At 44.3% G+C, this 17,607-nt stretch overlaps 1 protein-coding gene across 6 annotated transcripts in view; it reads left to right on the forward strand.

The window, feature by feature from the left end:
- The window catches only part of DOCK2 (dedicator of cytokinesis 2), a 433,369-nt gene that overhangs the window by 44,733 nt on the left and 371,029 nt on the right, over nt 1-17,607 (forward strand). For all 6 annotated transcript variants that reach the window (XM_021940250.2, XM_017960117.3, XM_021940247.2 and 3 more), the window contains 5 exons: nt 1,572-1,726; nt 6,707-6,788; nt 13,446-13,581; nt 16,002-16,077; nt 17,017-17,093. In XM_021940250.2, the coding sequence (XP_021795942.1) occupies nt 1,572-1,726; nt 6,707-6,788; nt 13,446-13,581; nt 16,002-16,077; nt 17,017-17,093 (526 nt within the window). The remainder of the gene's footprint in view (nt 1-1,571; nt 1,727-6,706; nt 6,789-13,445; nt 13,582-16,001; nt 16,078-17,016; nt 17,094-17,607) is intronic.

The raw sequence follows: 17,607 nt of genomic DNA on the forward strand, positions 1-17,607 counted from the left end.
AAAGCAATTGTGTTTTTAGATTTATTAAGATATAATTTTCATACAGTACATTTCACTCATTTTAAATTATGCTTTAATGAATCGTAATAATATATTGTGTTGGATAAACGTCATGACAATCAAGATAAAGAACAGTTCCATCATCCTAAAAGTTTCTTTGTGCTCCGTCTCCAGCCCCAAACCCTGTGCAACCTATAATTTCCTGTCACTATAGATTTGCCTTTTCTAGAGTTTCATATAAATGGAATCCATGCAGTATTAATTTTCTGTGTTTGACTTTTACTCAGCATGATGTTTTTGAGGTTTATGTTGTTGTGCATATTAACATTTTGGTCCTTTTATTACTGAGTCAGTACACCACTGACCAGTTACCAATGGTATATAGCATTGACCAATTATTGGGCATTTGGGTAAGTTTTCAGTTCAGAGCTATTATACTAATGCAACCATGAACATTGGGAAACAAATCTTTATTTGGACATGTTTTGATTCCTTTTGGGCAATACTTAGCAGTGGGATTGCTGGATCATATGATAAGTGTATATATAACTTTTTAAGGTATTGCCATGCTATTTCTTGAAATGGCTGTACAATTTTTTGGTTTTTTTTTTTGTTTTTTTGAGACAGGGTCTCACTCTATCACCCAGGCTGGAGTGTAGTGGTGTGATCACGGCTCACTGCAGCCTTGACCCCCTGGGCTCAGGTGATTGTTCCACCTCAGGCTCCCAAGTAGCTGGGATCACAGGTGCATACCAACATGCCTGGCTAACCTTTTTTATTTTCTATAGAGATGGGCTTTCACTGTGTTGCCCAGGCTGATCTTGAACTCCTGGACTCAAATGATCAGCCCATCTCAGCCTTCCAAAGTACTGAGATTACGGGTGTGAGCCACGACACCAGCCCAATTTTGCATTTCTACCAGCAATATATGAGAGTTTTAGTTGCTCTACTTCCTTGTCAACACTTGATATTATCAGACTTTTTAACTTAGGCATACTAGCGGTTGTGTAGTGGTATCTCATTGTAGTTTTAATTTTCATTTTTCTGATGTGCAGTGATGTTGAGTATCTCTTCATGTGATTCCTGTCATTTCCACTTGTACCTTCTCTTGGGAAGTGTCTGGTCAAACATTTTGCCCATTTAAATTGGGTTATTTTCCTCAAAATTAGTTGTAAGAGTCATTCGTATATTCTAGATACAAATTCTTTGTCAGATATGTTTTGCTAGTTTCTCCAAATCTGCACCTAGCTGTTGCATCCTTCAAAGAGCAAAAGTTTATAGTTTTGATAAAATCCATTTAAGCAATATTTTTCTTTTACAGTTTTTGCTTTTTATGACACTAACTTTATGAGGAAGTCTGGGTCAGTGGCGACATTTCCCAAGATAGAAAAATACAGGCCAAGAGAGTCAAAGTGAATTGATCCAGGTTGCAGAAGCTTTTGATGGCAGAGCTGGGTGGAATGTCCAACACTTCAGGCTTGAACCCAATGTCCTTGACTATCTCTGTGTTGCTCTGAGTGGTGCTAGGCTAATTTTCTCTATCTTCTTTCCTTCTTCCTTCTGCCTTTCAGTCAAAAGACCAGCCAGATTATGGAATGTATTCCCGGATCTCCTCATCCCCCACCCATAGCCTCTATGTGTTTGTGAGAAACTTTGTGTGCAGAATTGGGGAAGATGCTGAGCTCTTCATGTCTCTCTATGACCCCAACAAGCAAACGGTCATAAGGTAGGTATGTCCAGTGTTGCCCTACTTCTCTGACTGTGGGAAGCAGTGCACAGAGCATCTTTTCCTTCCATCCTCACTTATGGAGCAATTTCCACCTGGAAAAGAGACTGTGCCTTAGTGAGAATGTGGAAATAACTTCTTTGGAGGGTGTAGGAGTTGAGTGGAAGTGTTATTTACCACCAGTTTTTTCCCACAGTGGAGTTTATGGTTGTAGGGTTTTCTAAAATAGATTTTGATTACCAGAAAACAGTCAGAAATAACAAGATTCAGACAAGTAGCATTGGCTAGAATAAAAATATCTACTTCTTTTTTGTTTTGAGACAGGGTCTCACTCTGCTGCCCAGGCTGGAGTGCATGGGTGCGATCACAGCTCACTGCAGCCTTGAACTCCTAGGCTCAAACGATTCTCCCACCTCAGCCTCCTGAGTATCTGGGACTATAGGCATGCGCCACCACACCTGGTTAATTTTTAATTTTTTGTAGAGGCAGGGTCTTGCTGCATTGTCCCGTCTGGTGTTGAACTCTTGGCTTCGAGTGATCCTCCCACCTTGGTTTCCCAAAGTGCTGGGATTATGGGTGTCAGCCACTGCTCCCTGCCAGTATCTACTTTCAGAATAGGAGTTAAGAAATGAATGCTCCAAATTCTCTGTAGCGGCAATAGGCTAAGGGTATAGGCTCTGAGATTCGTCTGGGTTCACATCTTGGCCCCAGCCTTTACTCTTTCTTAACGTGGGGCAGGTTGTTAATATTTCTTAAGCCTGAGTTTCCCATCTGCACAATGTGAGTGCTGACCTCACAGGGTCATTTCCTTCAGGCTTTAATGAGAAAGAGTTGCGATGCACAAGGCCTGGCACATGGTGCCTGTACTGCAAGGGGCAGTGGCTGTTATCATTACTACTTTAATAAGTTGTTCTTGGCAATGGAGGAAGTGAGGGAACTTCTGGGTGCCTTGGCTCAAGGAAGGGAAAATACTTTTGGGAATCTCCAGGGAAGAGACTTTGCTGCTCCTCCAGCTCCCACTGCCAGACTCCTAGCCTCTGCTCAGACCATCCTTCCTCTCAAGCAACCACTGCCTGTCCCCTCCATTAGGGTTTTAGACCAAGACATGGTCTCATATTCGAGGCCACTGACTGTGAATACAGGCGTGCGCCACCACGCCTGGCTAATTTTTAATTTTTTTGTAGAGACACACATTAGAAAGGAGCTAGAACATGATCTCTCTGCTTTTGTCTTCCTGGCTTGTTGATGTCTTCCTGGCTTGTTGCTATGATGATGAAATGAACGAGTACACCATGCCTGGTGAATAGTGGTGCTTCAGTAAACAGCAGCCTCTTGGAGACATGCATAAAACTGGAGGGGCTGTCCATCTCGGAAGAATGTGCTGGGGTCTGTACATTGTCCCATCTAATCCTCACGGTTCTGTGTCATTAGGATGAGAAAATGAGGCTCAGGGAAGTCAAGCAACTTGCCCAAAGTCACAAATATTTGTAAAGAGCAGAGCTGGGATTTATACACAGGCCCATCTGACTCCAAAGACAAGCTATTTCCCACTTAAGTCTGTCACCAAGGAATGAGTTGTGTCAAGTATTCTAAACCGTTTTCACCAGGGTTTCAGTACCATTGTGGTGGAAAGGTATTTATTATGCACCAAAGTCCCTAACCTTAAAGAGTCAGCCCAATTCACCTGGCTTAGCCTTAGTGGACACTGAGAATGAGTGTCCCTGGTCCCTTAGGCCCACCTTGAATTGCTTTGGGTGTCAGAGGCAGAGGCCCCTTGCTGTTTCCTTTCAGTTACTCCCAAGGTTCCTGAAAGGCTCACTGGTTGCAGTTTCAGGAGCCTTGGAAGCAACTGAGAGGGAATAGTATGGGGCCTATGACACACAACAGATCTGAAAGTGCTCACAAGCAGATCCTAAAAGTGCTTACTGCCTGCCACATTGATGAGGGAGTGTGGTTGGCTGGCCCCATCTCAGTGATGGATGGCTGGACCATCTCTGTGGAGGGAGGCCATGAATCAGCAAGGTGGCAGCTGTGCTCCCTGCCGTGCCACCTGGCATGCCATGCTCAATGGGGTGTGCCTGAGTGACATCTCTGAGAGTGCTGGAGATGAGAGCCAGCCCTGGGAAAGTGGGGATGAGCAGAGGGAGGAGGACAAAGCGGGCAGAAACCAGCAATCGCATAAAGAGGAGAAAGCAAAGGAAAAAGAGAAGAGGCACAATGCAGGAAGTGGGGAGGGGAATCTGGGAACACTCCCAATGTCAGTCTCACTCTGAAGAGCTGCTCTTCCCCTAAGCAAGAAATCTGGGCTCCTGCCTGCTCTGGCCAGGGTTGACATACAGTGAAAAACAGGCATGTTAAGACATCTTCAGTGTGGCCCAGATGTGGACTGGGGAGAATATAGCTGGGATCGATGTTTCAGTGTTGGACTGAATCATGGTCAGATCCCCAGTAGGTCCCTGAAGGGATCCTGTTTGGGAAATTTAATGTAAATTTTTACAGGACAAAAGAGAAGCAGTTCAGGTATCAGTCTAGTAGTAAGTCTTATGCCCAAAAATTGTGTGATGAGGAGTTGGAATAGTACTCCTCGTTCCTCTGAGGAGGGTGTCATTTGGAGGAGGTCTTACCTGTCTTGGTGCCGTAGCCTTCAGATTCTACCACCTAGATCTTCCTGGGTGAGGACGGATGGGGCCAGCTCAGCCCTCCAAATTGCTGTCCTTATTTATGATTGTGCTTCTCCTGGAAGAAAATTGCTGATGCTTGCTGTTTAGATGTAGCAAGCTGGGTCACTGAGGGGCTTGCCTACATATGATGGAAGTTACTGGAATGTGTCTAAGCATTTCACTAACAACAGTACAGAAATTACCAACGAGAAAGAATTAAAAATAAAAAAAAATTTGGATGGAGCATTCCTGGTTAGTTTACTGCAAACTCCACTACAATTTTTAGATCTTACTGAAAAAAATACAAAAGATGAAAAGATCCACTTAACTTGATTGAGTTTTAAGCATTGGTTAATCTGGGACTATGTTCATTTTTGCTATTGGCCCCACTGCCTGCTTGAACTCTGCTCAGTTTGCTCTCATTAACCTTTTAGGGGTGACTGGAGAGAGAGGAACCAGACATTAGAGATAAAAAAAAAAAGCTCTAAAAGGAAGTCACGTCCCTTTAATTTTGCTGAATTCTTTTATGCCTTCTTAGGCTAACTTGAGTTTTAAATTTTTTTAAAAATCTTGTTTTTAATTCAAAGTAATGGGCACTTATTTAGCACCGACTATATGCTCCTAGATGGCATGGAAAGTCTGATGACTCAACTCAGCAAACTATATTAAGCTTCTTCTAACTTAAATAAGTGCTAGACTTCTCTGTCTTCCTGGAGTGATGGGACTGACCTGCATGATGGCTGCTAGGAGATGTGAGATGGTAAAGAATCGTATGTCAGAACCACATAGCTGCTCCTCATAAAACCCTCCAATGGGTTTCCATTACTCTCAGCATCAAGACAAAATCCTTGAATGACCTACAAAGCCTATGTGATCTAGCATCTCCCTCTAATTTTTCTCTTGTAACTTTCCCTTGAATCTGTTTGTTTTTATTTATTTTTTTTGAGATGGGGTCTCCCTTTTTACCCAGGCTGGAGTGCAGTGGCACAACCTCTGCTCACTGCAACCTCCGCCTTCCAGGTTCAAGTGATTCTCCTGCCTCAGCCACCCTAGTAGCTGGGACTACAGGTGTGTACCGCCACACCTGGCTACTTTTTAAATATTTTTAGTAGAGATGGGGTTTCACCATGTTACCCAGGCTGGTCTTGAACTCCTGACCTCAGATGATCTGCCCACCTTGGCCTCGCAAAGTGCTGGGATTACAGGCATGAGTCACTGCGCCCAGCCCCCTTGAATCTGTTTCTTAGATGCATCCAGCTCCTTCCTGACTCATGGCCTTTACTCATGTTGACTTTGCCTGAAACATTTCCCTTTCCTACCTTCTTTTCCTGACCAACTTTATTTCATGTCATTTCCTCAGCAAAGCCTTCCTTGACCACCCACTAGGTCAGGTCCATTTGATATACATTAAGACAACATCCTGAACTTTTCCTTTATACAGGCTGACTATTCCTTATTTAAAATGCTTGGGACCAGAAGTGTTTTGGATTTCAGATTTTCTCTTGGATTTTGGAATATTTGCATTATATATACCTACCAGTAGAGCATCTCTAATCCAAAAGTCTGAAATCTAAAATGTTCTAATGAACATTTCCTTTGAGCATCATGTTGACATCTGTAATCCAAAAGTCTGAAATCTAAAATGTTCTAATGAACATTTCCTTTGAGCATCATGTTGACACTTAAAAATTTTCAGGTTTGGGAGCATTTCATATTTTGGATTTGTAGATTCAGGGTTCTTAGCTTGTAGCACAATTTTATATAAATAGTGTCACAATGGCATTTAAACAGTTATTTAATTGTATCTTAGATAATGGCTGAGACCCTATATGACCCATCACAGTATGACATTCCACTCAAGGAAACAGCTCTACATTCAAAGGGTAACTTAAAGTAATTCAGATCTTTACTCAGTGTTGAATGGGGAATGGGCCGGAAAGGGTAAATATATTCTTAATGTCCAATAAAATATACTAAAGTCCTTTCCCCTGTCATCTCTGCCATTCTCAGTAACCTCTATCAGTATGCAGATGCTCTTCAAAAATATTAGACAGCTGTGCCAGAATTTGCTTAGCAGATGGGAGAGGGACAGAAGTGGGAAATACACATATGTTAATAGTTCTTTGCTCTTGCCCGTCTAATGTCTGTCTCTCAACACAACTGTGATCTCTCGGAGGGAAGGACCATTTCTATCTTAAACAGCTGCCTACACCCAGCAGCCAGTAATGTGTTGGGCACATAGTAGATGCTTGGTGAATGTTTTTATTAAATGGATGCCAGGTCCCCTGTCAGTAACAGGCTGCCACTCTTCTTCCCACAGTGAGAACTACCTAGTGCGATGGGGCAGCCGGGGCTTCCCTAAGGAGATTGAGATGCTCAACAACCTGAAGGTGGTCTTCACGGTGAGTGTGCACCCTCTTCTCATTACCGTGTTCCCCACCCACGAAAACGTAACCTTGGAAATAAGGCTGGTCAGAAGCTCAGGGTGGAGTGTGGCTCTCCTGCAGAGCTGTGTTCTGGGCTTCATGCAGAAATCCGAAGCCGACAAAGGACATTGTGTGCCTTGAGGAAGCTTTTGGGAAGATGGATGTTCACCTCTGTCTCTCCTCATCTCTCCCTATCTGTCTGACTCCTGCATACACACAGAACAGATGCAGAATGCTACATAAACAAGCACCAACTTCTTTGAGCAATAATGCCCAGGTGAACTGGGCACAACAGCTATTTTGATTTTCCAGTTCATTCATGATTAACCTGAGTTCCTTTCTTTGTTCAGGGCTTTCTGAAAAATCTTTCTAAAATATATCAGAAAAAAATAGGACCTTCCTAGAACATTGACTGCCTTGGTAAATTGGACATTCTGAACATAATTAAGTCATAGATGACTAACGATCTGGTGGGTCCTTAGGATCATCCTTCTAAATACCAATACTCACTGGGCAAGACATGTACATAGAAATGTTGAAATCAATTGTTATTTGGATGATTTATTTCTGAGAGTGAAGCTGGCTTTTTAGCTCTGAATAGTGGAAATGGGAAAGAAGGAGATAAGTAAAGGTTATAATTTCCGATACAGACCCATTTCTCATCCTGTCTCCATAAGGGTGTGTGCTAAGAGTGTGATTTTTTATGGATTTATTTATTTTTTTTGAGATGGAGTCTCGCTCTGTGGCTCAGGCTGGAGTGCAGTGGCACCATCTCGGCTCTCCTGGGTTCAAGCAATTCTCCTGCCTCAGCCTCCTGAGTAGCTGGAATTATAGGCGTACACCACTACACTGGGCTCATATTTGTATTTTTAGTAGAGATGAGGTTTCACCATGTTGGTCAGGCTGGTCTCGAACTCCTGACTTCGTGATCTGTCTGCCTCGGCCTCCCAAAGTGCTGGAATTACAGGTGTGAGCCACTGCGCCCAGCAAGTGTGATCTTAAGACACCTAAACATCTTAGCATTGTCTGTAAGCTCCTTTGGGGAGAACATTATTTATGAGATTTTTTCCACTATATTGCCTGTATCCGCAAGGGAAATTACAGAGAAGGAGTCAGGGAGGGATTTGGACATTGACCAAACAGATGAGTTGGATCCAGGAGTGACCGACATGCTAGATTAACCTACCTTGCTCTACAATAATTTTCCAGTTACAGCCCATTAATTGCAACGTCTTATGTTATGTTGTGATTAGACTGAGGTATAGCTGATTAATTTTGTTTGTTATTTTCTTAAAAAATGGGCCAGAGGCATGGAATAGGATCATAGGTTCTAATTGCTTAGGCAAAGTTGCCTTGGCATATATAGATGTGCCTCCATCCTGTTTATCTGTTATTAGTTAGAAGGAGGAGCCTATTTGTTTTCTTGATAAATAGGAGAGTCCCACAGGCCTTCCTGATTAAACCACAAGACAGATGTTTCGTGAAAGGGAGAAGGACGGGGAATCAATCAGTGGTTCATTTTGCAGAGAACCAATTCATGATGTAAACATGGGGGAAAGAGCATCAGTAAATTTGTGTCACACAGCATTAATGAGAATGTAATGTTACCTTCATGGAATTCTGCCTGGGCCACGCCTCGGCTCCTCAGAACAAGTGGAGTTGAGCGCCTTGGTTGACAGGCTCAACAGGCGGATGCTTCCCTCTGTTGACATGATCAGAGTCCTGATTTGGGGGTGTATTAGTTCATTCTTGCATGGCTATAAAGAAATCCCTGAAACTGGGTACTTTGTAAAGAAAAGAGGTTTAATTGGCTCATGGTTCTGCAGACTGTACGAGAAGCATGATGTTGGCATCTGCTCGACTTCTCGGGGCGCCTCAGGAAACTTGCCATCATGGCAGAAGGCAAAGGGAAAGCAGCCTTGTCCTATGTGGCCAGAGCAGGAAAAAGAGAGACAGGGAGAGGTGCTACCCACTTTTAAACAACCAGGTCTTAGGAGAACTTGCTATAGGAGAACTTGCTATCATGATAGCACCTTTGGTGCTATCATCATTTCTCATGGTGTTAAACCATAAGAAAGCACCCCCATGATCCAGTCACCTCTCATCAGGTCCCACCTCCAGCCTGGGGATTACATTTTAACATGAGATTTGGGTGGGGACAGTGATCCAGACCATATCAGGGGCAAGGAAGGTGATGGTGCTCTCACTTCTTGTATCGATCCAAGAGCTAGCTGATGAGTGCCTACTATGCATGTGCTCTGTGCAAAGCACTGGCGATACAGCAGTGAGTGCTTTCATGATGCAGTGGGGTTAAATTCAGATAATAAAATGCATGCACAAATAAACAAGAGCAATGTCAGAAAGCAATCCAAGCAACGCAGGATAATTAAAACAGGGTGATGTGATGGTATGTGACTGGAAGTTACTTTCAACTGGGTGGTGAGGTGACATTTAAATTAGAGATGAGATAAGACTTGGCAAGCATGTGTCTTGCTGGCCTTATTTCCTCCCTCTCTGGATGTTAGCTCTTCCTGGTCTCCTATGTTGGGGGAAGGCTTCCAGCTCTTTGAGCCTCTCTGAGCCTGGCATGTAGGTCCAGTAGACTGTTGACTTTCCTCCTGTTTTGTTTTATTTATTTATGTATGTATGTATTTATTTATTTTTATTTTTATTTTTATTTGTTGAGATGGAGTCTTGCTCTGTCGCCAGGCTGGAGTGCAGTGGTGTAATCTCGGCTCACTGCAACCTCCACCTCCTGGGTTCAAGCAATCCCCCTGCCTCAGCCTCCCGAGTAGCTGGGACTACAGGCGCATGCCACCACACCCGGCTAATTTTTTGTATTTTAGTATAGACAGGGTTTCACCATGTTGGCCAGGATGGTCTCAATCTCCTGACCTCATGATCCACCCACCTCTGCCTCCCAAAGTGCTGGGATTACAGGCATGAGCCACTGCTCCCGGCCCTTTCCCTCTGTTTTGTAAGGGTTTACCCCACAAGGCTATGTAAGAGGAAAGCAGCATATACTATGAGGTTCTCTAAGATTTAGCCCTGTTTTGGGGTGGCTGCTAACACACAGCAAACAAGAGTGAACAATAAAAGAAGAACTAATGAGTTCCTAAATCAGGTGTCACTTGTTAAGTTCCATTGTCCTGCTTCCCCAACACTTTCGAGTTTTATAAGGCCAAAGCAGAAATGACTGGGAGACACCATGGTTTGGAGCAAAATTCTGTATAAGGATTGCCAGTTGACACACCCTCCAGAGAATATAATGTGAATATAGCATTTGGCTATTTTTTACACTTTAAGATTCTTTAGTGTGGAGGTATGTGTGGGGGGCGGCAGTGAGGGCACCGTCCGATGAGACAGCTCTAAGAGGTCTGATATCTTCCTTTGAGCAAGTAAAAAATTTTTAAGAGAAGGGGGTGGAATGGGGGCTTACCTAGGAATCTTCTAGGTTTATGTAGTATATTAGTTTGCTAGGCCTGCCATAGCTATCACAGATTGGTTCATATAAGCAAAAGAAATGTATTTTCTCACAATTCTGGAGTTTAGAAGTCTGAGATTAAGATGTTGGGAGGGTTGGTTTTCTTCCTAGGCCTCTTGTCTTGGTTTGCAGATGTCTGTCTTCTCCCTGAGTATTCACCGTGGTCTTCTCTCTGTTTGTGCGCTGATATCCTCTTCTAAGGACAATAGTCATACTGATCAAACCACCTCTTTTTAACTTAATTACTTATTTAAAGACCCTGTTTCCAAATGCAGTCATATTGTGAGACACTGAAGATTAGGTATTCAATATATGAATTTGGGGTATGTGTGTGTGTGGTGGGGGTAGGGGGGGGCAAATCAGCCCCTTCGTGTCTAGGAAGCTTTCAGGTATCAGGGCCTCTGTGGCTCTGAAATACCTCTGAAAGGCACCAATGTAAGTATTTCAAAAATATGAAGAATCCTAATTTGAGGAGAGAAGGTATTAGGGATGGAGGTCATTATGAAGGAAGCAGGATTCAAGTTTTAAGGATGGAAAGGATGTGGATATGTAAAGGAGGAAGAGGCAAGCATTGGAGGGGAGGTGTGGGAACAGGCTGGTCAGGAAGAAAGATCCAGAGTTGGAAGAGAGCATTGTGTGTTTACACAGCAATAAAGAAATCTTTGTGACAAAAATAACCTACTTATATTCAGAGAGTCATGGGGAATCAGTGGGCTAGGACAGCTGGATATATTATGTCTAGGTCCTTTCATGTCAACTGGGAAAGAGTAGAACTAATAGGGTAGGAAATAGGGAGCTATTAGTGTTGTTGGGGGGAGAGAAATGTTATAATAGCTGCAATGTCTAAAGATGAATTCGTAAGAGATTTCAGGGTGGTTTGGAAGAAGGAGTCAGGCCAGAGACAAGGCTGTTCCAACCATCTGGATGTGAGATAATTGGGATCTCAAATTCAAATGCCTGCAGAACAAGGCAAGGGACGCAGATGATGGGGTGGGGCGTCTTTCTTAGCCTGAAAAGCAGATGTCCATTGCTGCAGCTGGTGGATGGACAGCCCTTGTACCAGTCAGTGCTCTCCGGGGAAACAGAACCCATGGAATGTAAGTTTGAGATGCTAAAGGTAGGCTGGCAGGCTGGAAACTCAGGCAGGATTTCTATACCACAGTCTTGAGGCAGAATTCCTCCTTGTCTGGGAAACCTCAGTTTTTGCTCTTAAGACCTTCAGCTGGTTGGATGAGGCCCACAGACATTATAGAACGTCATCTCCTTTACTTAGTCAGCTGGTTGTAGATATTAATCAGGTCTACAAAATACCTTCATAGCAACATCCAGACTGGTGTTTGATCAAACAGCTAGGCACCACAACCTAGCCAGGTTGACATATGAAATTTAACCATCACGGTCCCCAAGCAGGAAGGTGTGGACCACACTGGGGCCTTGCCTTGTTCCCAGAGATTTATCACAGCCCCACTCCTTTCCTCCTATACCAGCATAGTGAGAGCTTGGGGATGGCAGCTGTGCATTGGTCCTGGATCTGACGTGAGCCGACAGCTTGTTCCCAGTGCATATGCCCACAGGAGAATTAACTCGAAGGAGAATAAACTGTTCCCTTTTGAGACCTGGCCCAGGGTATTCTACTCTGATGCCAACAGCATGCCTTGTTGTTTCTTCCTGAGCTGATCCTCACTGGCAGGGGGCCCTGGGATTACTGAAGTTTTTAGATTTGAGCAGGCAGTCAGGAGTTTCCTCCTGCATGCCTTTCTGATGGCAAGAGAGCTGTACTGTAGTAGCTATGTTTGTGGTCTTTGGTGTCAGGAACTGGGCTGAAAGCCCAGAGTCTCATGGGCTATGGTCATGACCTTGGGGAAGCCTCTTATCTTCTTTGTGTCTCAGTTTCCCCATCTGTAAAATGGGGATGCAATAATTGTATGTACTTCAGAGATGTGAGGGACTGAATCTGATGATGCATGAATCGCTTAGCATAGTGGATGAGACATTAGTGCATTTCACCACTTTTGGCTTTTCTAGACTCAGTTGAGCTGGGTCTGGTGGCTCATGTCTTTAATCCCAGCACTTTGGGAGGCTGATGTGGGAGGATTGCTTGAGCCCAGGAGTTTGAAATCAGCCTGGATAACATAGTGAGAGCCCATCTCTAAAACAAACAAACAAAAAAATTAGCTGGGCATGGTGGCTCGTGCCTGTAATCCGAGCTACTCAAGAGGCTGAGGTGGGAGGATTATTTGAATCTGGGAGATTGAGGCTGCAGTGAGCTGTGATCATGCCACTGCCATCTAGCCTGTGTGACAGAGTGAAGCCCTGTCTTCAAATAAAGTAAATAAATAAACAAACACACAGATAGTTAACTGCAGTTTCCTGACCCCTTGAAGTCAGGTGCGGCCATATGCCTTTCTTTGGCAAATGACATGCAAGCAAAAATGATGTGCACCTCTCTTGGGTAGAGGATTTAAGAGCCAGAAGTGATTTGCCACATTCCTTTCCCCTGCCACAGAGACAATGAGAGCAGCTGTGCTGAGACAGAGCTGCCAGCCAGGGGCCCAGAGTAAGTAAGTAATCAGAGCCCCCACCCCTCTGCACTGGCCCCGTAGACTGCACTAGAAGTAAACTTCTGCTGTGCTACAAGCTCTGAGATATTGGGGTTGTTAGCACCCCCTCAGCCCAACTGATGGCCACACTTCAGATGTTCAGGAAATGGTAGCTGTTATGATTTTTCTCTCTTCCTTTCGCCTTCTCTCTCAGAGGTTCTGAGCAATGACGTGACCGATGGTGTCATCCGAGTCGTCTGTAGCAAATGCTACTTTTGGACCCATCACCTCAGCATACGGAGAGTCCTGTCTGTACAGCTGATATTCCACCTCTACCCTTCTCTCGTCCTATCATTTTGAGAGGGAAGAATTGGGATTAAACACTAGAGTTCTATCACTCATTTTTCTTTGCAAACTTTACCTTGCTGTAAAATGGGTGTGAGAGCCTTGTTTTCTGTGTTTTCCAGGTCTTATTGTATGATTGGTCCGTGTATAGCAAGTATTAGGTACATCCCTTAGAAATGACTATTACTGGGTTTTCTTGTCTACTTTTTCCCCCCCCCCCCCATTCAGCACATGATGGGTAATTTTTTGTTTCTTTCCCCATAGGATCTTGGAAACAAAGACCTCAACAGGGATAAAATTTACTTGATTTGTCAAATAGTCCGGGTCGGCAAGATGGATCTTAAGGATACTGGTGCAAAGAAGTGCACGCAGGGGCTGAGGAGGCCGTTTGGGGTGGCAGGTAAGGGACACACTCTGCACCATTAATTTTTATTGGAGCGCACATTTTATGTGGCTGAATTGTAATGATGATTTCTTTCCCAACCTCCTCCTGCTGCCCCCACCCCTGCAAAATTTATGTCAGACAGCCCTTAATAACTATATTTCTGGTGACTAAATCGAAATAATTGGTGACTAAGTCCAGATTTATGATGAACACAGTGAATCATGGGCTCCTCTTGTCTGGAGCAGAGCACTGGGAGACCGGTGCCGTCTGAGCAGTTGACGCCTTTGCTCCCCAGCTCTGTGAAAAAGGAAAAACAATACAGGCAGGATCTAATTATGAGGAGCAAATCATTTAAAAAATATATCTAGGACAGGAAATGCAGTTACACAGAATGAGTCACCTACCACGCATCTACATTCCAGATGGAAACGGACATTTGGAGAATTGGTGTGACCCGAGGCAGAGCCCTGCCTGAGGCTGCTGTACAGGAGCATCCGCTCTGCATTCCTCTTAAGCTTTAGCTCTCTTGGGGTTTCTAAGGCCCCACTTTTATGGTTTTAGTTATGTTTGGCTACCACTTATACCGTTATTTACCTAATATATTTTCTTTTAATCAACCTACTTTACATAATGTATGTTTTTCGTCAAAGGCAATTTAAATACCTGTGAAAATGGTGATTTGATATGCCAGTTTTATTCTTTTTATTAAAATATAAAATTGTAAGAGTATACCATTTATAACTCCTCCATACCATAGCTAACCTCAGTGTTTCAGGTTTCTCACTTCAAGATGCTCTGACCTGTAATTGCAGACTTGCTTACTCTCCAACTAGTCCCTTGGCACTGCTTGCAAGGTGGTGGAGTGGAGGATATTTTACTAAGCTCACTGTTTTTTTTTTTTTTTAAACCTGGGACTGCGGCTAGCTAGCCAGCCAGTGATCTTGGGCAAGCATTTTTCCCAGGGCCTTAGTTTTATTATGTGCAAAATGAAGAACTTGCACCTGATTAATTCATGAAGTCCTCTACTGCTCTAAAATGCTCTGATTCTACCTGTGGGGCGTTTCTGACACCACGGTGTTTCCGTTAAGGCAGTGAGGGTCTTCCAACCTTACTGCAAAGTGTGTCTTTGTCCTCAGCTGTAGCCTGACCTCTCTTTTAGTGTGAGGTGACAGAAATGTGATCTAAACTGGTAGAAGAAGGAAAAAAGGTACTTTATTGGTGTAACTGAAAGGCTTATGAATAGATTGCTTCAGGCATAGCCGGATCCAGGAACTCAAATCAATTTGTCTCTTTCTTGCTCCTATGTCCTCATGCTGGCTTACTATGAAGAATTTGTCTCTTTCTTGCTTAGTCCCTATGTCCTCATGCTGGCTTACTAAGAAGGTGGCTGTCCAATTAGTTGGCAAATTATCAGCCAGCTGTTCCAAGCTTGCATCCTACCAACTTAGCAACCCAGTGGAAAGAATGTACCTCTTTCCCATTAATTTCAGCAGAAGCCCCAGGAGCTTTAATATAGGTCATGTCCTCATCTCCATAGTATTTACTCTGGGTAGGGAGAGATGATTCTCTGATCTACCAGGTCCTCTGAATAACTCTGGAGCCAAAGGGAAATTGCCCCGCCCTAATCACAGCACTGAGGATGGATGAGGAGAGTCTGTTAGAGAGAATAGATGCTCAATTTCTCCTGTCTGCTCTCTGACTCCCCTCTTGATCTAGATGCAGTCAGTGCTTGGTTATTACCCAAACAATTTTAATGGCCCCCTGCCCAGTGCCTGGAGTGTTTGAGGTATTTTCTGTAACTAGGGTATGGGCTTGATTTGAGCAGCTTTTTTCAGCCTTCTCCTACACTCCCATTTCTATAATCTCCATTCTAGTGTAGGAGTTCTTTACCTTGGTTTTGGGACCCTTAGTGGCTGATTTAAGGAAAGGTTTCAGAGGATACGGGATCTGTCTGGAATCACAGGATTTGAAGATTCTTCAGTTATGTATCTGTACATATGGGTACGCTTATGAAAAGAGGGTGAATATTTCATGAGATTCTCAGATCCTACAGAGACCCAATCACTGCTCTCTGGTTTTGTAGGCACAGTAGACATTCAATACATGCATGTCAAATCCAAACCTAATTGCTGAATTCCACAGCCATGGCTCTGACCCTTTCCTTTTGTCCTCTGCTAAGCCATGGTGCTCTTGGATGCCTCTCTGGCCCACTGATGTCCTAGTCTGCTTTGCTTAGAGGTATTTGCCGTGGTGCTGCATGCAAGGAACCTCTGCCGTCTGTGTATTGTGCAGCACTGGCTTGCTTGCCATTTTAGGCTTCCCTGACCCCCAGGCATCCCAGGCCCTACCTCCTGTCCCACAAGCTCATCCCACTGTCATCCCTTTGTGGGAGCAGGAGGAAGTTAAACCATTAATTCATTCTGTCCTCTTTCTAGTTATGGATATAACAGACATCATCAAGGGGAAAGCAGAGAGTGATGAAGAAAAGCAGCACTTCATTCCTTTTCATCCGTAAGACATTTCCCATTTCTTTCTATTCAGCCACATCCTTTGTCATTAAGAGCTGCTGGAGCTCAGAGGGCACTGGTTCCCTGAGTTAGTGATAGGCAGGTGGAGCCTCCCAAGGGGAGTGCTGGGTGAGAATCGTTGGCTCAGTGCCCAGGCACTCAAAACCAAACAGCTTTTCACCCATTCATTCATCAGATGTTATTTATGCCACAGACATTTATTGGCAGCCTGGCAGAGGCTGGCACTGTGCTAAGCATGGAGGATGAAGTAGTGAACTAGATGAGCCCTGTCTTCATGGAGCTCGTCATATAGATGGGGAATTAAACAGAAATTCAGCAAAAGATTAATGCATTAATTACAAGTGCAGCAGAAACCACAAAGCTGTGAAGCAGCAGCATTTCAGAAGCGTGTGGCAGGGAATCCTAACCTTGCTCTCATGTGTAGACATATCCGTAACTTACGAGGAGGGCAATAAGGAAGGCGAATATCCTCTCCTCTCCTGTTCCAAAAGGAGTCCTCCAGAAAGCAGGGCTCCAGTTTGAGAGCATCATCAGTACTTAACAACCCTAAGGATGGTCCAGCTAATGAGGCTAGTGACTTTGCTGAAGGCGTGTGATTACGACTTAGCAGGAGCAACTCAAGGCTTTACCCTTGCTGAGCAGATATGCATGTTGAAAGCTTTGGAATCCTGCCTTTTTAAGCATCTTCCTGGAGAATAAGAAATGGCCTCTACCTGTAGCATTGATATTCCAAAATTTCAGAGCCACATTGCTTTGTGATAAAAAGTGATGTACCTCTTGATAGCATGTATATACCCTGAGCTGACACACGCAAGCTCGCTTTTCACCTGAGGCATGTGGAGAGTCTGGGGAGCTTCCTGGGGCACCTTGAAACACAAGGAGGGCACGATGCGGACATTTCATGCTCTCTTTTCCTTTCCAGGGTTACAGCTGAGAATGACTTCCTACACAGCCTGCTGGGCAAAGTCATAGCCTCCAAGGGGGACAGTGGCGGGCAAGGTATAATGCCAATGTGCCAGTGGGCTGAGCCTGCTCCAGCTTGGGAGCCCCTAACTCTTCAGCAAATGAATCAAAATCCTCAACCCTGGGATGCTTAGCTTTCTTTCCCGACAGACCACTGGGAAGAATGGGAACATATGATCTATAGGGATAAGTCACATCTCCTGAAGCAAATTGGAGGCTTGTCCTTGTGCCCAAAAGAAGAGAGGAATTGATACATCCTGCATGTCTCCTGTGTTCCAGGGGCACGTTAATAAGTTACCTTGTTTGATTTCATTCTTACTCCAGGCCCATGAGATAGGTGGTGTCATCCTCACTTTGGGCTTAGAGAAGCGGGATAATTTGCCAGAGGCTGACACTGCTGGAAATAATTAGTGGGATTCAGACCCAGAGATCTCCCGCTGCAGAGGCCCCGTGGGCTGAGTGGCTGCATCTGTGGTTGTATGGCTCTGTTCCCAGCCATCTCCAGAAAGACAGAGGGGAGAGGTGGCAGGAGGGCCGACTGAGAGAACAC

Source organism: Papio anubis, chromosome 5 (genome assembly GCF_008728515.1).
Source record: "Papio anubis isolate 15944 chromosome 5, Panubis1.0, whole genome shotgun sequence".
NCBI classification, from domain to species: domain Eukaryota; kingdom Metazoa; phylum Chordata; class Mammalia; order Primates; family Cercopithecidae; genus Papio; species Papio anubis.